Source organism: Neltuma alba, unplaced genomic scaffold, assembly GCF_004799145.2.
Source record: "Neltuma alba isolate B1F8T4 unplaced genomic scaffold, ASM479914v2 tig00006516_pilon, whole genome shotgun sequence".
Classification (NCBI taxonomy): domain Eukaryota; kingdom Viridiplantae; phylum Streptophyta; class Magnoliopsida; order Fabales; family Fabaceae; genus Neltuma; species Neltuma alba.
Window position 1 is genome coordinate 67,522 of NW_021634485.1, and position 20,003 is coordinate 87,524.

General features: G+C 39.5%; 3 protein-coding genes and 1 long non-coding RNA gene across 6 annotated transcripts; 3 read left to right on the forward strand and 1 right to left on the reverse strand.

The window, feature by feature from the left end:
* Positions 1-1,237: 1,237 nt before the first annotated feature.
* LOC114750529 (probable glucuronosyltransferase GUT1) lies at positions 1,238-5,750 on the forward strand. Of its 2 annotated transcripts, XM_028939121.1 has the most exons (9): positions 1,238-1,744; positions 2,260-2,406; positions 2,494-2,558; positions 3,212-3,281; positions 4,228-4,446; positions 4,879-5,022; positions 5,126-5,261; positions 5,353-5,622; positions 5,652-5,750. In XM_028939121.1, exons 1-8 carry the CDS (start codon positions 1,391-1,393, stop codon positions 5,580-5,582), a joined length of 1,365 nt encoding a protein of 454 aa, XP_028794954.1. In that variant the 5' UTR covers positions 1,238-1,390; the 3' UTR covers positions 5,583-5,622; positions 5,652-5,750. The 2 variants fall into 2 exon arrangements, with proteins under 2 accessions (XP_028794954.1, XP_028794953.1); XM_028939120.1 differs by having other exon boundaries at positions 5,353-5,750.
* Positions 5,751-6,862: 1,112 nt separating this feature from the next.
* On the forward strand, positions 6,863-9,229 carry LOC114750530 (psbP domain-containing protein 4, chloroplastic). Of its 2 annotated transcripts, none has more exons than XM_028939122.1 (5): positions 6,863-7,241; positions 7,639-7,742; positions 8,287-8,398; positions 8,522-8,749; positions 8,850-9,229. In XM_028939122.1, the coding sequence occupies exons 1-5, from the start codon at positions 6,929-6,931 to the stop codon at positions 8,912-8,914; spliced, it is 822 nt and encodes a 273-aa protein (XP_028794955.1). In that variant the 5' UTR covers positions 6,863-6,928; the 3' UTR covers positions 8,915-9,229. The 2 variants fall into 2 exon arrangements, with proteins under 2 accessions (XP_028794955.1, XP_028794956.1); XM_028939123.1 differs by having other exon boundaries at positions 7,159-7,241; positions 7,635-7,742.
* A 3,211-nt stretch (positions 9,230-12,440) lies between these two features.
* On the reverse strand, positions 12,441-13,132 carry LOC114750541 (uncharacterized). The gene is made up of 2 exons (XR_003740672.1): positions 13,044-13,132; positions 12,441-12,837 (listed from the first exon to the last, which is right to left on the reverse strand). It is a non-coding gene; the product is annotated as an uncharacterized LOC114750541 (long non-coding RNA).
* Positions 13,133-18,021: 4,889 nt separating this feature from the next.
* Positions 18,022-19,797, forward strand: LOC114750526 (bidirectional sugar transporter SWEET1-like). The gene is made up of 6 exons (XM_028939116.1): positions 18,022-18,058; positions 18,168-18,204; positions 18,333-18,428; positions 19,050-19,329; positions 19,415-19,534; positions 19,639-19,797. The coding sequence occupies exons 1-6, from the start codon at positions 18,022-18,024 to the stop codon at positions 19,795-19,797; spliced, it is 729 nt and encodes a 242-aa protein (XP_028794949.1).
* Positions 19,798-20,003: the final 206 nt, after the last annotated feature.

The following is a 20,003-nucleotide window of genomic DNA, read 5'->3' on the forward strand; positions in this document are numbered from 1 at the left end:
GTTCCAATTTTAAAAGTGTTTGGATGGAAACTAAAAGGGTGTTTGGATACCCTGAAAAGTGAGAAGCACTTTTTCACAAATCGAGATAAATTCTTCTAAATATTTATCTCATAGACTGTAAAATCACTTCTGAAACCATGGTTTGGTTTCCACCCAAACACTCCCTAAACCATAGTTTGAAAAGTGTTTTTACAGATTACGAAGTAAATATGTGAAAAAGTTTATCTCGTTTTATGAAAAAGTGCTTCTAAGAAACACTTTTCAAGGTTACCAAAAACCTTTTTAGTTTCCTCGGCCCCTCCGCACATTAAACGAAAATCTTAGAATTGTCCACTGCAGTTTTCAAGAGACCCTCCCTTGGATAAAGAGTCGCGGTTACCTTGAGGATGTTCAGCGTGCTGCTGTGTTCAAAGCCTTTGAGTCTTGTAGTAAAAGTATCCACTGCCATCAGATTTTAAAAACGATGCTTTGCAATTCTGGTGATGACATTGTATGAGGCGCAGGGCAAGGACTGTTTTTATGTAATTCTCAAGCCAGTCCAGGTAATAAAAACTTTTAAGTGATTTTTAACTAGTCACGTAGCTTAGGAGCATCGATGTACGCTTAACATAACCTTAGATATATGAATGATGTAATTTTCCAACATTCTTGTCTTCCACATGGTATGTGTTGCAAAAGATGAAAAAAAAGTGTCTGGACTAGTATTTTTAAAAATAATTCTATAACTCATAAAATAAATAAAAAAGGTTTTATCTCAACTTATGTGCGTATTTTTTAGTGTTATTAGGATAAACCAAACACCTCAAAGACAACATTAGAAGATTAACCTGTAAATTGAGACTATATTAAAACAAAACTCAAATATCATCACATCACGTTCATCGCAGAGATGAAACATGCACTTCCACTTGGATCATAAAACTATTTCACACTAGGTTGACAATTTATTTAAAAGGAGAATTAAAATGCAATCTCAAAAAAAAAATTACTAAAACATCTCAATAATAACTTAAATAGTTTGTAATAACAAATTTTAAAATAAAAAATCACAACTTCTGAAATTTGTTTTATATATTTTTTTTCATAGGACTTGTAATTCGCCCATATTTAAATTTAAGCTCTGAAAGGTTATGGTGGTTATTATTCGATTATAGTGAGGAAAGGATCGCCCCCTCAGCCCACGTTTCTATTCACCGCGGGCCAACCTAGCGTTTTAGCCCATACAAGATGTCCTCTTCTCCCCTCCGTTGGCGGGTCAGGCTTCTCGACGGTCCCGCCCTGCGGCGAGCTCTGGAAGGCAAACGGTGCGTTTTTCGCCACTATGTCCTCATCGGGGATGAGCTCCACCGAAAATTCATAGCAGCACCATCCATTGCTTCAGATATCAGAAATGGCTAGTGGCACTCACAAATTGAGACCATTGGCACCTCATTCCCATCAGTTTATCTGCACTCGAACGCACCAGATTGGAGCTCTATTCCTTGTCGTTGCCACCTTCTTCTTCACCAGGCTCTTCGATCATTCCTTTGCTCCATGTAGCTTCTCCGTTGATCAAGTGCGGACGTCGCTCGACTTAGTGCCAGGTGGACCCTACACTTGGCCGGAGAGTGGGTATGGGTCTCAGCTCTCCCTTAAGATCTACGTCTACGATGTGGAGGAGATCGACGGTTTGAAGGTCTTGATGTATGGAAGGCAAGGCAAAATCACCGAGAATGCCTGTTTGAAAGGCCAGTGGGGAACTCAGGTTATTCCTTGTTTCTGTAATTGGGCAACTGTAGTTTAATAAATTAGATTCTGCTAAATATACGTGTTGCCCATGATTTTTATTTAAGCGGGGCTTGGCGTTTAGAATCGAAGGTGTGCTCATACTTCAACTGCCTTGAAATTGCTAGTTACTTGAGCTCCTTATACTCTGGAAAACAGAATGCCCTAAAGTATGTGAATTGTATGGATCTCTGGACATAACGCGACATGCGATTGATTCAACTGCACTTATTCCATAGATCCTCGCAGTGATATATGGATGTATAAGCTCAAAGTTCAGTGCGAGTCTATCCTGGCTGAAACTTGAGGACTGCCAGCCAGCTGACAATATTAATGAATGCAAACTTTATATTGTCATTGCATGTTTCATGCCATTGGAGAACTTTATTGTCGTATCTACTTGGCCTTAAAATTTTTAGCTAATTTCCATTTTGCTCTGTTTAAATGGCGTTTTGCTTGAATTTCTGAGTTCTCTGATGGCTATATTGACTGTAGGTCAAAATACACAAGTTTTTCCAACAATCAAAATATCGAACGGAGAAGAAGGAGGAAGCGGATTTATTCTTCGTCCCATCATATGTTAAATGTGTTCGAATGATGAGTGGTCTGAATGATAAAGAAATTAACCAGACTTATGTCAAAGTAGTTCTTCATTTCCTTGTTTGAAGTAGGGTGTGCTTTTGTTCATATGCACAGGACTAAGGCGAACTCTTTTTCTTTTTGGCTTAGGTGTTAAGCCAAATGCCGTATTTTCGGTTATCTGGAGGTCGTAACCACATATTTGTTTTCCCCAGGTAACCTTAACATATTTATTTCCGGTTATCTGTGTAAAGCAGTTATTTGTTCCTTATAAAAGGGTTTGGAGGGGGTATTGTTTATGAGAATTTGAAGCTACGAATGCTTGAACAAGCGTGGGATCATTGAATTGATCTTTCTCCCAGAGTTTCTTTTTCCATTTGCTTGACCCCACACTCGTCGGTATGCTAATGACTTCACTGGCGTACTCTTCCTTGTGATATCAACATACACTAAACGGTTTTGTTCTACAGTTTTATATGCATGAGCCTCCACCCTTCCCCCCAATTGTAATAAACCACAAAGGCACATGTAAGCTATTACATGGCATGGTACTTTGACAGAAAAGATTAACTTTCGAGAAAGTTTTTTCCAGTGGACTTTTGGCAGAGGAAAATTTTGGTGTTCCAATAGGCTTGAAGAATTCCTAGTAACCAAAGCATCTTAACTTCATATAGTCCACCAGATAGCTGTTGAAAGGGTTCTGCAAACTTTGTTGACAGGTCCATCTGCTTGTGAATATGGATCTTAATGATTTAAACATACCCTATGACAATCAGCTCAAATAAATTGTATCTGATAATTTCTCTTTTCAAGGTGTTTGGTTCCACATTGCTTTCTAACGCATAACTTTGAATTTTCTGATCTGCAGTGGGGCAGGAGCTCATTTGTTCAAATCTTGGGCAACATATATAAATCGCTCTATTATTCTTACTCCGGAGGTGCACTTATTTCTTGTCATGAAGCTTATAAACTTGGCATACTTTAACTACTAAAATTAGCATATGAGGATCAAACTTTTGTCTTTGACTTCGACAAGCTGGAAGATGAAATTATTTCTTATGGAGAACAAACTAAGGAATACGTGGATATACCCACTCACATAATACTTGGACAGAATATGGTATGAAATATGATACAGGAATACATCACAAGAGCCATTGACAATAAATGAAATTATTTATTCTGTTTTTTTTTTAGCGTGTTTATAGTGACACTATCAGGAAAAAAGGTTTAAACTTGTATGAAGCATTAAACATGCATGTCATTAATTTTATTCTTTTTAAGGTGGTTCTTCTCAAATAAAGTTTGCGTAAAATATGTTAAGTTCCTCAGAACCTACCTGCCTTTCATTAATTGAGTTTTCCTGATTTGTGATTATAGTTTTGGAACAAACCAGGAAAATTGACTATACATTACGATGCTATTCTTTATTGCTGCTGGAAAATTCGTCAAGGTTACCTTTTAGGGCGATTAAGAAGTAAAGGGCAAATTACATCTTTTGTTGGCATGCTGCTAGACCATAATTAATTGTCAGGGATCAAACATATTGATTATGGTATTCTATGCAACTGAAGGAATCCTAAAAGTTAATTCATAATCCTGCCCCCTTTCTTTTTTACCGTTCTAAAATTATAATTCTCATATTTGTATGCATTATCACTCCATTACCATGATCATTCTATGGAGCCATGTTTAGACTTTTTTACTGCCATGTTGCGAATGCATCTACATGTGATTTAAGGGTCAATCTAAACATGCCTGAAAAATAATATGATTACATGTGGAGGTCAGTTGTCTGCGTGCAAAAATCAATAATAGACAGATGCATGAGGTCCGTATGGAAGTTTTTTAACTATAAACCTGTTATTGGACATGGCAACATAGGGTGATCGGACTGATAAGAGAGATACAAGTGCCTTTAATACGTGGAAAGACATCATTATTCCTGGCAATATTGATGATGGTATGACTAAAACTGATGCTCCAGTGGTCCAGCCACTGCCTTTGTCAAAGCGGAAGTACTTGGCAAATTATTTGGGACGTGCACAAGGAAAATTGGGTCGCCTTCAGCTGATACAGCTTGCAAAGCAATTTCCAGACAAGGTACGCCATCTTCTATGACTTGGTAACTCTTGCCAAACTCATCTTAACAGTAGGCTATTTTCGAGCATTGTGTCTCATTCACTGTGGAATTTCATTGATTGACAAAATTTGCTTACATTTAGTAAATGGGGGCCAACACCATGTGGTGGGAGAAATGCCAACTGCCACTTACATGGATACACCGATTGTTAATGTTCATTAGGTGCCTCAATGTGATCGTACTTCTGCATGTCGTCTTTTGAGCAATCTCTAGCTTAATTATCTGTTGATTCCACTTAAATGCACTCAAAACACATGGTGAACTTTTGTCTCTAATGTCTGTTTGTACTGCTTTTTCTTTTCTTTTTTTTTTGTGAACGTGCTACTTCAGGCTCCGTTAAATCTTCATTGTGATATTATGCAGCATGTATAATGTATTGATGTAATGAACAGTTGGAATGTCCAGATTTGAAATTCAGTGGACCCGACAAATTGGGAAGGAAAGAATATTTTGAACATTTGCGCAATGCAAAGTTCTGCCTTGCTCCACGGGGGGAGTCATCTTGGACCCTTCGCTTTTATGAGTCTTATTTTGTGGTCTGTTTCTCTCTCCATCTGTGTGGATCTGTTCGGTTTGGTGTTTTTGCCCAGAATGGGCTTTGCTTGAAAGAAATGAAAATAGTGATAATTTGCTTAACAGGAATGTGTCCCCATTATATTATCCGATCAAGTAGAACTGCCTTTCCAGAATGTCATTGATTACAGTCAGATATCAATAAAATGGCCTTCCAATCGAATAGGCGCGGAGCTATTGCAGTATCTGGAATCAATACCAGGTCAAAACTAATATGTGCCATTTGCCTCTTGATTTACTTACCATGTCCTTCCGGCATCTTACAGCTATATAACTTGTAACCCGTTTTTCAGATGAAGATATAGAAGCAATAATAGCTCGAGGAAGACAAGTAAGGTGCTTATGGGTGTATGCTTCAGATTCGGCACCCTGCTCGGCAATGCGTGGAATAATGTGGGAACTGCAGAGAAAAGTGAGGCAATTTCATCAGTCAGCTGAAACGTTCTGGTTGCACAATGGATCCATTGTAAATAGGAACTTGGTTGAATTTTCCAAATGGGGTCTCCCGGTCCCTTTGCCTTGATTAGCCGGGAGATACCTTAAGCTTACATATTCCATGTTCTGAAGCATTCAATTTTTTTTTTTTGGGGTACAAGTTACAGTTGAATGATGAATTGTTCGTGTAATGTATAATCTGCCCTCAAATAACTTCGTTTCCTTAAAAATGTTTATTGAAATCCATTTTGGACGAGGGTTGGGGCGCAGAGGCGGTGGACGTGACAGGCGAGTATGAACAAGGGATTTTATTTTGGTGGGGTGCAAAATTGCTTTTTTCAAGCGGATTCAAACAATGATCACCTCTGGGAAAAAAACTTAATGTAATTGACTAATTTGGAAATAATAAAGAAGTTAGTTAAATTAATTATTCGTAATAAATAAATATTATCTTTTTTAAATATTTTTATTAATTATATATATTTAAATTATGAATTGATAGTAACTCATTAACACATACAATCACTATGGGAATTAATTACTTAAAGATGAAACGAATAAATATTAAAAACAAAATAAATTATAATTTATATTTAGAATTAAATTGAAAATGAAATTAAAATTAACAGCAAACAACAAATGATCTTGCCCCTCCCTCCCGTTTATGCCGCCTCATTATCTCTGTTCTAGAGATATTAATCCACTTGTTTTGTTTTGCACAAAGGAGGCCTCGAGGCCCAATTACATCATAAATGCTTCCACGTTGCTTTTGGAGAAAATGCTAATGCAGTGCAATCCATGGGGAACGGAATGATTTTATCCCTTTTTGGCCCCACGGAAAAGTTCTAGCAAATTTTATATTTTATAAATTTAACTTGCAAATGTAAAAATTTGACCTATGAATACAAATAGTTTAATTTAACCTTTAACTTGTAAATATTATATTTTTGAAACTTACTTATGTTTAACTTTCATACTTGGACTTATGAGTAATTTTTTCTATGAAAATAATGAGCTGCCAAATTTCATACTAGGACTTATGAGTAATTTTTCCTGTAAAAATAATAAGCGGCCAAAAAAAATCCGTTTTTTATATTAAATGAAGCTTGGGGTGATCGTGATCACTTGATTTATTTTTCACGGCTTCGGCGCCGTGGTGTCGTGTTTTATTTCCCCAACTTTCGTGGCTTTGTTGAGCGCGGCGCAAAAAGATAAAAGGGTAAACCCGGAATATAAATCGCCACGTGTGAGCCAAAGGGAACTTGTCAGCAGAAGAAGCGAACGAGGATTCGAGGTCCCCAGGCACAAGATGAGCACGTCCACAAAATTTCTAGCGTTGGAGATGTGGGCTTCTGCATCATTCTTCCTCTCTGCTTATAATTATGCTGCTTCTCCCGCATCCTTAATCAGTACTCATCCAACTCATCCCCGAGAATGGCAACAGTTATGTTTATAAACTGTGGATTTTCTTGGAGTAATTCCAAGCATGTGCTAGCCCCTCCTTCACATTCAATGTGTTGCTCTTTATCAGAAAATGAAACTCTAAGAACTAGAGTTGCTTCGGGTTTGAGAGGAGCTGACTTTGTTAACGGAGAAAATGAGGAGCGTTCAACTTTACTGTTGAACAGAAGAACAATTTTGGCTTCTGCGGTTTCCGTACTGGGTTTTCCGAGAGACAGTTTAGCGGCGGTGAAACAAGGTCTGCTAGCAGGAAGGATCCCTGGTCTATCCGAGCCTGATGAACAAGGTTTTTACCCTTCCTTTTCCTTGAATATATAGTCCCTTGCTATTGACTATTGGCATAAAACAAAAGTCGGAAATAGTGTTTATTTGAAGAGGTCTGACCAGTCTATCAATTCTTTTCTGTACTTCATTAGATCTTTTTTTGAAGTCCAAATGGAGAAATGAATCTAAAACAAGAACAAAAAAAAGTCCAAAGTTTCAAATGGAACCCATGATGGAAGGAAGTGTTTGAATGATTAAAGCATTGACTTTGACCACGAAGGAAATGTCTTTAAGTTCCAATTTCCTTGATCCAAGATGTGTTTTTATACGTTTTACAGTTCTAGCGTCAGTTTTCTTGTATTATTATCATAGCTTTTAAGTGAAAGTGACGTACTGTAGGCAAGTATTTGATCAGACAGGTTGGAGGACGTATCGCAGGCCAGATGAAAAGTCTGGAGGACATGGAGTTGGATGGAGTCCTATCATCCCTTACACGTTCTCGGTACCTCAAGATTGGGAAGAGGTGATAATTAATAAGCCCTGACATTTAATGTGGGAAATGTGCACTATAATTCTATCATGTCTCATATGGTACTTAGCCTTTAAAAATCCAATTTGGATCCCCGGAAATATTTCATGAGGTGGTACGGAGAGATAAGAAGAAAATGGTAGGTTCCACTTTTATGGGTTCATATGTGCGAGCCACTATGTTTCTGTCTCTCTTGACGTTACAATAGTAAAATACTTCAAACGATCTAGGAGTACAAGAGCCTATGAGATAAGTGCTCTTTCGAAATGATGCCAGCTTAATTTGATCTTATTACGCTATGGCCATACCCTTTCTTTATCTTGAAAAACTTAAGTCTGATTCTTGGGTATTTGCAGTCAGGTTTTTCTATAAAATTCTGAAGGAGTTAATAACGAGAATACGAGATGCTAACTTGTCTAAAATGCTCCAGTGCTATGTTTTTAAAGAAATACTTGTTATCAGCTTGGAACCTTAACTAATCATCTTTGTCTTCTGCTTGCTTAATTCTGACAACTGATGTACTATATCTACTTCACAGGTACCAGTATCAATAGCAGATCTTGGTGGCACAGAGATAGATTTGAGATTTGGAAGCTCAAGGGAAGGACGCTTGTCTGTCGTTGTTGCTCCTGTTCTGAGATTTGCTGATAGTGAGTTTGTCTTCCTTTTTTTTTTTTCCAATAATCCACTTTAGTATTATGGAGACAACAGAAAAGAAATTGATGAAAAGATTAATAATTTCAGATTCTAATCTTTATACCATATTACAACAGATCTTGGTGAAGATGCTAAAATAGAAAATATAGGCCCTCCAGAAAAAGTGATCAATGCGTTTGGTCCAGAAGTGATTGGGGATAATGTGGAAGGGAAAGTTCTTAGTTACAATGTCGCTGAACATGAAGGAAGAACATACTACCAATTTGAACTAGAGCCTCCTCATGTACTTATTACAGCTACTGCAGCCGGCAACCGCCTGTACTTGTTCAATGTGACTGGCAGTGGTATTAAACTTTATCTGCTATTTAACTAATTTTCCAACATGAGATCTTGACGGCCTTAAACACAGGAAGAAAATCGAATCTAATGTTGCTTTGTTTGCAGGTCTCCAGTGGAAGAGGCATTATGATGATCTGAAGAGAATATCAAGTTCTTTTCGTGTTGTTTGATTGGGATCTTCTGTAAATCGAGAGATCACACGCAAGAAAGGTCTTCTTTATCTGTGGTATAGCGAAAAACAATTTTGTTTGACTCCTTTATGTGATTGGTGCAGAGATACTGATTGTAGAACCGTGATTGTGCGTATTTACGGTATAGCAAAAAAAAAAAAAAAAAGTTAGGGTGCTTTCTTACTTCTACTTTAGGTGGGAGGTAGACTGTCTATTTTGAGTTGACGTTGCCAGTAGTCGTGTAAAGAAATTGCAAAAAGGAATCTTTTGGGCTTGATAATGTCAAAGGATATTTAAACACCAGATTTGTGGCTTTGAAGGCCCGGTTTATCTCACCCATGACACAACAACACTGCAACCAGTAGTATTCACCAATATTTGCCAGTTTCGGGGAGTTTCGTCACTTTCATGCTTAGTGCAAGTTATTATTCACGGTTCTGCATAATATCACCAGGGTCAAGTAGCTAGAGGTTCCCCCCCCCCCCCCCGCGGGCGGGGGGCTTTTCAACCATTCATGTAGGGCTCTCTCGGTCTGATGCTTATTGCTAGCAAACTATGCCACCGACCTCATTTCCCTCGAACAATACTGAATACTGTGCTACCTGCATTTTTATTCTTTGTCCTTTCCAGGGTTAATTCTGATAGTGATCGCTAATATAAGAGGAATAGTAATCACCTCTATCGTCATTCATCAGCACTGCAACTTTTATTCGTGGTCACAAATACGAGTTCTCTTATAAACAGATTCCTAACAGACAAATTTGAGGTGTTAATATTAAAATAGGCTATGAGAATGAGATGACGGCATGCAGAACTCTGATGCCCAGGTCTGTATTAATAGATTGGCCGAGGGATGAACGTTACAAAGCGGAGAGAATAATCAGCTAACTATAATCTGTTAGCATGATAAACGGAGCGAGATATACGGCAATCACAACTGTACAAGATATACAAAGATATACAATATCATAATAAACCGTAATTCCTAATTATTCTCTAACATTCCCCCTCAAACGAGAGGGTGTAATAACTAGCCCGAGTTTGCGTCTGAAGTGCTGGAACTGAGAACACGACAGTGGTTTTGTTAAGCTGTCTGCAACTTGTAGTGTAGAAGGAATGTAGCGAACACTGATGAGACCAGAAAGTACCATATCCCGAATGAAGTGAACGTCGATCTCAATGTGCTTGCTTCGTGCATGCTGAACTGGGTTAGCTGCTAATGCCTTTGCACTGAGGTTGTCGCACCACATAACCGACGGCTGTTTGAGAAACAGACCAAGCTCAGACAGAAGCGAGTTAAGCCATCTTGCTTCAGCTGCACCATCGGCCAGAGCTCGATATTCAGACTCCGTGCTCGACCTTGCCACAACTCGTTGCTTCCGAGACGACCAAGAAACCAAAGTGCCGCCCAAATACGTACATAGACCAGCCGTGGATTTCCGATCGTCAATGTCCGTGGCCCAGTCAGCATCTGTATAAGTGTGCACCTGAAGTGACTTGACTGGCCGTAGGTGAAGGCTGAGTCGATAAGTTCCCTTGAGATATCGCAATATCCGTTTAACGGCTTGAAGATGAGTAGTGCGAGGTTGGGACAGAAATTGACTAAGTTTGTTAACAGCATATGCGATGTCGGGGCGAGTAGTCGTGAGGTACTGTAGAGATCCGATGGCCTGTCTATACACTGTGGGGTTGTGCAAAGGTTCTCCATCATTCTGAGAGAAGTGTTTGCCCGTGACCATGGGAGTGGGAACTGGTGCACAGTCCAGCATGTCGAACCTCTTCAAGATATCAAGGATATACTTCGCTTGACCCAGATAAACACCAGTGCTATCTCTGTAAATTTCGAGGCCGAGGAAATAGTACACTGGACCTAAATCCTTGAGAGAGAACAGAGAGTTCAATCTCCGAATGAATTTTTTCAAGTACAGAGGGTCATTACCAGTGACTAGAATGTCGTCTACATATATTAGGACGAAGGCAACAAGTCCACGAGTCTGGAGCATGAAGAGGGAAACGTCGCTTTTGGAATTTTTGAAACCCCATTGGAGAAGGGTCATTTTTAACCGATCAAACCAGGCCCTCGGAGCCTGCTTCAGCCCATACAGAGCTTTGACCAACTTGCAGACATGAGTGGGTTTCTTTTGATCAACAAAACCTTCTGGCTGACGCATATACACGTTCTCTCGTAGGATACCATTTAGAAAGGCGTTGTTGACATCAAGTTGCCGTATTTCCCAATTTAACGATGCTGCAATGGTGAGTACGACACGGATTGTTGTTGGTTTGATGACTGGACTGAATGTCTCGCTGAAGTCGACACCGGGCGTCTGTTGAAAACCCTTGGCTACCAGTCGAGCCTTTGGTTTGAGAATTGAGCCATCTGGTTTGAACTTGTTTTTAAACACCCAACGACAATCAACAAGCTTTTGTTTAGCATAGGGCACTAGAACCCAGGTGTGGTTGCGGCAAAGAGCTTGAAATTCTTCGTTCATGGCATTTTTCCAATATGGCGAGGCTAGGGCTGCTTGAGTGCTAGTAGGTTCAGCGATAACGGACAATGATTGTGGGTCCTCTGAGTGTAGGAGCCCAATGAATGGATACCGAGGCTTGTGGATCCCATCTTTAGCTCTCGTAATCATGGGGTGTGTGTTCATGTGCACAGGCGCAATGTTAGAAGCCTCAGTGGGCTGCCTTTGTGGATCGGACTCATGTGGGCCGGTGTAACTTGGACTTGCACTGACAGCGACACTGGTGGACTCATTGATTGTAGACCCTACACGTGTTTCTGGACTTAGAGGAGCTGATGTACCTGGGTCACTGTGATGTGCCTCTTCTAAGCGTGTGGTGGACTCACTTGAGGACTGAAACCCAGGCGATATTAGAATTGGAACTGTACTAGTAGCATTATGAGTCCCAGTCCGTCGATTTAAGAAACCTGTAGCAAAGGGAAACACAGATGGGTCAAAAACCACATGCCGAGAGACAAAAATTTTTCCAGACGCACTCAGGCATTTGTGTCCTTTTTGGTTGGAGGCTGGACCAATATACACGCATTTTTGACTGTGATACTGGAACTTGTGTTCATTATAGGGCTTGAGACAAGGATAACAGGCACACCCAAATGGCTGTAGAAGTTTGTAATCAGGCTCAGTGTTATACAACCTGAACAAAGGTGTTTGTCCATCAAGCACTGGTGTTGGCAGGCGATTAATCAAATAAACGGCCATGTGAAACGCATCAACCCAGTAGCTAAGGGGCATGTGTGCTTGTGCAAGCAGTGTCAGACCTGTTTCAACAATATGACGGTGCTTCCTTTTAGCTCTCCCATTTTGAGGAGACGTATATGGACAGGTGAAACGAAGTTGTATTCCTTCTTTATGCGCCACAGGAATAAACGGTTTGTATTCAGTTCCATTGTCACATTGCACAACCTTGACTTTAGTATTAAACTGGTTCTCAGCAAAGGCGCGAAAATGATTGAACGCAGTGATTGCTTCACCCTTATGTTTTAAAGGATACATCCATGTATAACGACTAAAATCATCAATAAAATGAATGTAATAACGGAACCCATGTGAAGATTGAACCGGGGCTGGGCCCCACAAATCTGTATGAACTAGTGCAAGAGGAGAAGAATCATGGGAAGTTGAATTAGGAAATGGCAATAATTTTGATTTACCATACTGGCAAGCCTCACACACGTGTTTATCATTTATATGAACACTCACACTACACTTATTCAAGATGTCTTTCAAGACTTTATTGCTGGGGTGTCCTAAGGAGTGATGCCACCGAATGAAGTCATCCTCTGCATTAGATGTGTAGTTCGTCATTTGTGCTTGAGGTGTGCGGCCTTTATTTGCCATTGGATAAAGGCCTTGCCTGGGAGCTCCTCGCATCAGTAACTGATCTGTCTTCTTGTCCTTCACAACGCAACCCGAATCAGAAAAATGAACATTAACACCATTGTCTTCAATTAATCTGTTTACACTCATGAGGTTCTTAGTAGCAGAGGGTACAAGCAAAACATTTTTGAGCAAGAGTTTTGACTGAGAACAGGGAACCAAGGCATTACCAATACCAACAACAGGATTTTTCTCACCTGAGCAGGTGACGAGATGTGACGTACCTACTGGAGTGATGTGTTCGAGTTGCTCAGAGTGAGGAGTGACATGATAGTTTGCACCGCTGTCCATATACCAGGAGGGATCCGTTACAGTGTCAGAGGAAGCATAGAAGGTTTGAGGTGGGTACCCAGCAAAACTACGTGCATGACTCGGAGGTTGGAAGGAGCGATCAAAGCGGCGATAACAATCAGCCACTTTGTGACCATTACGTTTGCATAAGTCACAAAAGGGACGACTACTGTTGCTGTCCCAAGCACGACCTCCTCGGCGACCTCCACGTCCTCGACTACCACGGGAACTTCGACCACCATGAGTGTGGCCACGAGAGTCAGCATTATGGTCAGTATTTTGGTGAGCTGCAACGTTGGCAGATGGTTGAATTGAAAGTGAAGCGAGATGATTGAGCTGATCGAGACGGCCTTCAAAAGCAAGGAGGGACGACTGAGCTTCGACCCATGAGAGGTCATATTGGTCAGACAGCTTAACCACGATTGGGTTGTATTCACCATCTAAGCCATTTAAGGTGTGAAGTATCAAGTCATCTGCAGCAATTGGTGCTCCAGCTAGAGCAAGTTGGTCGGCAATATTCTTCATCTTAGCAAGATAGTCTGCCATTTTCATGTCATTTTTGCGAGTATTATGTAACTCTGTTTTGAATATCATGATGCGTGCCTTGGTCGAGGCACTGGTGAGTTCGCGAGCTCCAGCCCACAGCTCCTCTGCAGTGCGACAGTGAAGGAGTTGGGCACCAATATCTTGGGCCATTGTGTTTCGTAACCAGCCGACAAGAAGCCGATCGATTGAGTACCAGTCATCATATGCTGGATTTGGCCGAGTTCCTGCTTCATCAGAAACCATTCGAGGTGGCGGGGTCTGTAAGCCATTGATGTGGGACTCCAACCGATTGCCTTCTATAAGAGGGAGGACCACCGACTCCCATACAAGATAATTATTGCGATCCAACTTGATCGCAGTTGTTTGGGCAGAGGAGCTGAAGAGAGTATAAGTTTTGGTGGGCTGTGACGAGGAACCTGCATCGTGAGTGGAAGAAACAGCCGACATCCTGCCTGGCTCTGATACCAAGACAAATTTGAGGTGTTAATATTAAAATAGGCTATGAGAATGAGATGACGGCATGCAGAACTCTGATGCCCAGGTCTGTATTAATAGATTGGCCGAGGGATGAACGTTACAAAGCGGAGAGAATAATCAGCTAACTATAATCTGTTAGCATGATAAACGGAGCGAGATATACGGCAATCACAACTGTACAAGATATACAAAGATATACAATATCATAATAAACCGTAATTCCTAATTATTCTCTAACACTAACAAAACTGGTTATCAATACGAAGTTGCCAAGAGGGGGTAAGCTCAGGTTTAATATTCAAACTGCTCCATTTTTACCAGTTACCATCATCCTCCCCCCCCCCCCCAAAAAAAAGAAAAAGAGCATCATGCGTTTCGGCGTTCTGATATGGTTCTTTGTCCATTTCATGATTATCACACTATACGTATAGCTGACGGGAGGAGCAGGTATTTTAACATGTTAGACAGATTATATTATTCACACTTGATAGTCCCGTAAGAATAAAGCTATGTTGGGAAGTTCTGAGAGGATGAAAAATGAATGGTTCAGAATGGAATGATACGTCATGTAGGGCTAATTCTGTAGCAATAATTCTCAATTCGTTCGCAATCTCTATCTGGCACAGATACTTTTCCACCAAACAGGGACTTAACTAATAATTATTACCACAAACGATATAAGAGGACACCAACATTCTTACAAGTGGGGAACTTTTTCCTCAAGTGTATCGCCATGAGGAATGGAGGCTGCTATGGCTTAGGGTAGTATCTATGGTAAGGTCAATTGCTTTTCCGTCACGTTGGCTTTAAGAGCCAATTGCTGTTAATGGAGAGCATGGTTATTTCTGGTGCTTGAGATGATGGTTGAGGTGGAATCTCTTGGCATCATGGTCAAATATTTAGCCATTTAAATTCAGAAATATTTAGCTGAAAGTCAAACAGTTAGCCATTTCAATGAATGTCGGTGATTACGATAAGGTATTGATAAATGTTGGTAATAATTGCTCAATGGCAGCTTATTCAAATGGAGCAACACAGGAACGTGGGGAAGGGTCTAAGCAAATTAGTCATATACACTTCTGCAGATTTCCTTTGATGAGTGCTCATTAAAGAGCACTTTACCCAGCTCGGAAGGCCAAGATTAAGGTACAAGCAGACACAAGTTCCGTGAGTTGGCACAGTCCACCAACTTGATGTCCATCTTTTATGCTGCACTTGTTAATTAATCAGTAGAATTTTAGGTATAGATGAAGGGATGGACCCTCCTACTGGAGGGGATAGAATGATGCAGTCCCTCTGAACAGGAGCCCATGATGACAGAACTATTTTCACTTATGGAAATAAAAAGTGGCTATCATGGTTTCTTTCTACTGATTATGAATCATATTGTTTCCCCTGCACCTGAAACAGCATTCTTAGTACATGCGTATTTATTTGTATAAAGACCTAACGCCAAAATTATTACGAGTATAAATTAAATAGAAAGACAGTGCAAATTATAAATTCTGAGGAAAAAGTTGATAAAAACGTTCTGCCTGTCAAATTCTTAGAGTGGAGGGGCCAATGAGCCTAACTAGGATACTGTGATCCAGCCAGCCACAATGAACCTAACGCAAATTCCTGGAGGGGCCAATGAGCCTAACTCAATAATTTGACAAGTGTGTTCCGACTCCAAGGACATGGCATCATGCACGCAACTCATGCATGCCTTATTATGTGGTTTTATACCCTTTCTTTATTTTAATTCAATTTCCATAAGTGAAAATAATTTGTGAAATAATATCATGGATTTATTTATACTGTTGTCACTTCCGGATAGTTATCGAAATACAGACTTTTATAAGCCCCAAGCACGCGAAATTTCAGCGATCTCTATCTCTTTTTTTTTTTTTAAATACAAAAAAATTATATACAAATCACTTACCAACAAGATCCTCATATCGGCAACAGAATTGAAACTCACGACCTTATGAGTTATGAGTCGACTTCTTTATAACTAGACCAACTCTTGTTGAGTAATCTTCATGTTAACCATGACATGGTTTTCATAGCTTTTATATTATTTGTTTGATCAGTTATTGAAACTTCCACATATAGGAATTAATTTAAAACTTTTTGAAAGATTGAATTTTTCCTCCATGTGAATTCTCTTAAAATGAGTAAGAAAACACTATCTTTCGTCTTAAATATAAAAACTAGTTAATTAATTTGAGTAAATTAAGAGAATAAATTAAGCTAATTATTTATAATAAATAAATGTTATCTTTCCTAAAATACTTTTACTAATAAAGTATATTGGCTAGAACTACTATTATTAGAAAAACTATCCTGAAAAAATTATATAAATATAAAAATTAAATTAAATTAAATCTTGTATTTAAAACGAAAATAAAATAAGACGAAGGCTTATATATCAAGGAGCGGGGGGGAAGTATAACAGGAATGAAAATAGTTGCATGGAGCACAGTAAAATGTGCAGTAACTCTTGAGTTCTGGTGGTAAATCCGTAATGTTGCTTGACCAATGCCCAACCAAGTCAGTACAAGTATCAGCTTTTCTGTAAGCGTGATCATAAAGAGATCTAACAATCTTACACACTGGCAGTCCTCTTACATCTTTAGAGATTCCAGAGTTGGGTGTGATCTATTTTGGATTTTCTTCATGTTGTCAACAGCTTTCATGAACTCAGGTTAAAAAAAAAAAAAACAGCTTTCATGAACTCCCAGAACACCTAACTTTTAGAAAATTAGGGCCTTCTTTAATGCCCAATAATTTTCGCTGATATCCCAACTTCCTCGTGAGACCACCCCATGAAACCAACAAAAAAGATTTACAAAACGCTGCCTTGTCCGCTTCCAAACTTCCAATGATGTGCCATAAGTTAGACCCTTTTGCTGCCTTTATATAATGACTGCAAACTGGACAAAATCTTGGCTTGTTCAATTTGATGCCGCCTAATGTTGCTTCTACATGTGTGACTTCTTACTGCATCCTTCTCGCTTTTTATATTCTTCACTGGGAGGACCTTTTCATTAGATAGACATGGAGGCTCTAATAAAATAATAAGATTTGATTGTACAGGTTAGTTAAGATGTGCGTATAATTCAAAACTCAATATAGTGCGATGCATTCAATGAAATATAAGTAATTAACCATGTTGTTTAATTCTCCAGAGACAACATGACTTGATAATTTTTTTATATATGCACCGTGCGTATTTACGTATATATGCATATTTAATTTGGCAAATTCCGATTTTAGACATGACTCCCTTCATTCTCCAAACCCATATATACAGAGAGTCTACATAGTTGAGTATTTTTTTTTAACTTCTAAATTCCAATAAAAAAAGACAAAGTTGTAAATATTATGGAAATGGTAGCTTAGACAAGTAGTAGACGTCTAATCATATCGTAATCTTGAAATGGAATCCGGGCAATACATAATTAATTAAGATTCGAAATGTTTGCATTTTACAAAAGTTAAGATTTCATATAATAAAGTGATCATACGTCGTGTGAATATATCCCACCGGTCAAACTTGCATAGGACAGCCCCGTTCGATGTTCCGTGAGAATCCTCCGAACCCGCGACCTTGAGCGTCACTAAAAATTCCCCCATGCTATTTGACGCGCACCTTTTCTCTTAAAAAATCCACTGAGTTCTAGCCAGACTTCAAACTTTTGCCGGTTTAGATACAATTACGACTCGGGCAACTTAAAAAAAAAAAAAAAGGAAAGAAAAGGCAAAAGTCTATACTTTTTAATTGCAGATACAGTTATTACATGCAGGGTGTGGGCATCTCTCCTATATATAATCTCCCTTGCCCGCCTCTCGTTCCATGTATCCTTCTGCACTCTGCTTCTCCCTCTGCATATTCTCTTCACCATGGAAAGTGTTGCCCATTTCATGTTTGGCATTTTTGGTGCGTTTTCTCCTTCGATCTTAACCTCTCTCACACACACACAAACAATTTTATCTCGTTCTCTGATTCCTCCGCTTATCATTTCTTCTTCTTCTGGTTGTTGTTGCAGGAAATGCTTTTGCTTTGCTGCTCTTCTTGTCTCCAGCGTACGCATCTCATAACTGCCTCTTTCCCTCTCTTCTCTCTCTTCAACCCCCACTTTTCTTTCAACTTAATTTCATTATACAGCCAATTCTGAGTGATCATACTCTGAGAATTTCGGCTTTGTTTGTAGGATTACATTCTCCAGAATTATAAAGAACAAATCCACAGAAAACTTCTCCGGCATTCCTTATGTCATGACACTACTTAACTGCCTCCTCTCTGCCTGGTAACTGACCTCTTGCTCTCTTCAAACTCCCTTTTAGTCATCTTTGTTATACTCTCTGTTTTCTTCTTCTTCTTCTTCTTCTTCTCTTTTCTGCTTCAGTTTCTACTCCTCCGCTTAGTCTTCCTGCATTCTTTGTGGAATTGAAATGGCTGAAATAAATGAATAATAAGTGACTGCATTGTCTGTTTTCCCGTTAATGCCTCTATTAAATCAAGTGTACTTTCGCTTACTTTTTTGTTGCGATTTCGTCCGTCACCATTACTCGGCTCCACCTTCGTGAAATTCCTCATCCTAGCATATGCATCGTGTGCTTTCATTTAAAGTACTTTTCGCATCCATAAGATCACAAAACAAAAGTGCTACGCAATGGTAATGATAAATCTTTTCTTGTCCTGTTGTTCAATTAGGGGGACTAAATGGGTAGTTGATTTTTCGCACTCAGTTCCTAAATCTTGTCATGGAAGACTACGTCGCTATCTTCTTTCCGACCGTTGCATTTTTTTTCTTCTTAATCTTTATCAAAACTGGTTTACATGGAAAAAGGAGAGGCTAGATGAGTTCATTCCTGCAATAGTAAGCATGTTTAATCACATGTGGTTTTTTTGGTGTTTAAATCTTCAGGTATGGGTTGCCGTTTGTATCCCCCAACAATTTACTAGTGTCTACCATCAATGGCTTTGGAACAGGAATCGAGATCATATACGTTCTGATCTTTATCACGTTGGCACCCAAGAAAGAAAGGTTTAAAATCATCGGACTCTTAACCTTCGTGCTCATAGTATTTCTCCTCGTCGTCGTCGTGTCTCTCTTCGTCCTGCACCACTATCCCAGAAAACTCTTCTGTGGCCTCCTGGCATCTATATTCTCCATTATCATGTACAGTTCACCCCTCTCAATCATGGTAGGCCAAAGTCGGATTCCACTTTCTTCGTTGCATCAAACTTTCAGTTTAACTGAACGTACTGAAATTAATATGGCATACGCAGAGACTGGTGATCAGAACAAAGAGCGTGGAGTTCATGCCGTTCTTTCTGTCGCTCTTTATGTTTCTGTGTGCTGTTTCATTCTTTGCGTTTGGTCTGCTGGGTCGTGACCCCTTTGTTGCAGTAAGTGGAGTCAAAAGCTGCATATATCTGATTTAATTTGGTTAAGAATTGGCGAGCTATAGAAATCGTTGTGCTGTGGGTAACAAGAGTGAGTGATTTTGCAGGCGCCGAATGGTGTGGGTACGGCTCTGGGGGCAATGCAGCTAATATTGTATTCTGTGTACCGTGAAAACAGAGGGACACCTAAAACAGAGGAGGAAGCTCTGGAAATGGGCGAAGCAAATCCAAAGCCCCCACAAGAGAAGCAATCTAATGCTAGTTAGTTAGTTAACTAACTAATTAATGATTAATGGGTTTTGTTTAATGAGGAGGGACGTGCCCATGTTGTGTATTTTGTCTTTTGCTACTTGTAGTGATATAATTTTTGTTCAAGGCTCTTCGTTTTTACCCGCTATAATAATTCTTCCTCGTTCCACATTAGAGAGAGCTGCAAGTATAGTTTGACAATGTTCACTGCCCTGTTCAAACA

What these genes read in the sequence shown, in the direction of transcription:
- LOC114750529 (XM_028939120.1), top strand. Translation starts at nt 1,391, where the DNA reads ATGGCTAGTGGCACTCACAAATTGAGACCATTGGCACCTCATTCCCAT. An exon ending in CTATTATTCTTACTCCGGAG is followed by an intron (nt 3,282 to 4,227) that starts GTGCACTTATTT and finishes ATGGCAACATAG; the next exon opens with GGTGATCGGACTGATAAGAG. An exon ending in CAAAGCAATTTCCAGACAAG is followed by an intron (nt 4,447 to 4,878) that starts GTACGCCATCTT and finishes TGTAATGAACAG; the next exon opens with TTGGAATGTCCAGATTTGAA.
- LOC114750530 (XM_028939122.1), top strand. Translation starts at nt 6,929, where the DNA reads ATGGCAACAGTTATGTTTATAAACTGTGGATTTTCTTGGAGTAATTCC. An exon ending in ATCCGAGCCTGATGAACAAG is followed by an intron (nt 7,242 to 7,638) that starts GTTTTTACCCTT and finishes TTGATCAGACAG; the next exon opens with GTTGGAGGACGTATCGCAGG. An exon ending in TGTTCTGAGATTTGCTGATA is followed by an intron (nt 8,399 to 8,521) that starts GTGAGTTTGTCT and finishes ATATTACAACAG; the next exon opens with ATCTTGGTGAAGATGCTAAA.
- LOC114750526 (XM_028939116.1), top strand. Translation starts at nt 18,022, where the DNA reads ATGGAAAGTGTTGCCCATTTCATGTTTGGCATTTTTG. An exon ending in AACTGCCTCCTCTCTGCCTG is followed by an intron (nt 18,429 to 19,049) that starts GTAACTGACCTC and finishes TTAAATCTTCAG; the next exon opens with GTATGGGTTGCCGTTTGTAT. An exon ending in GTTCACCCCTCTCAATCATG is followed by an intron (nt 19,330 to 19,414) that starts GTAGGCCAAAGT and finishes TGGCATACGCAG; the next exon opens with AGACTGGTGATCAGAACAAA.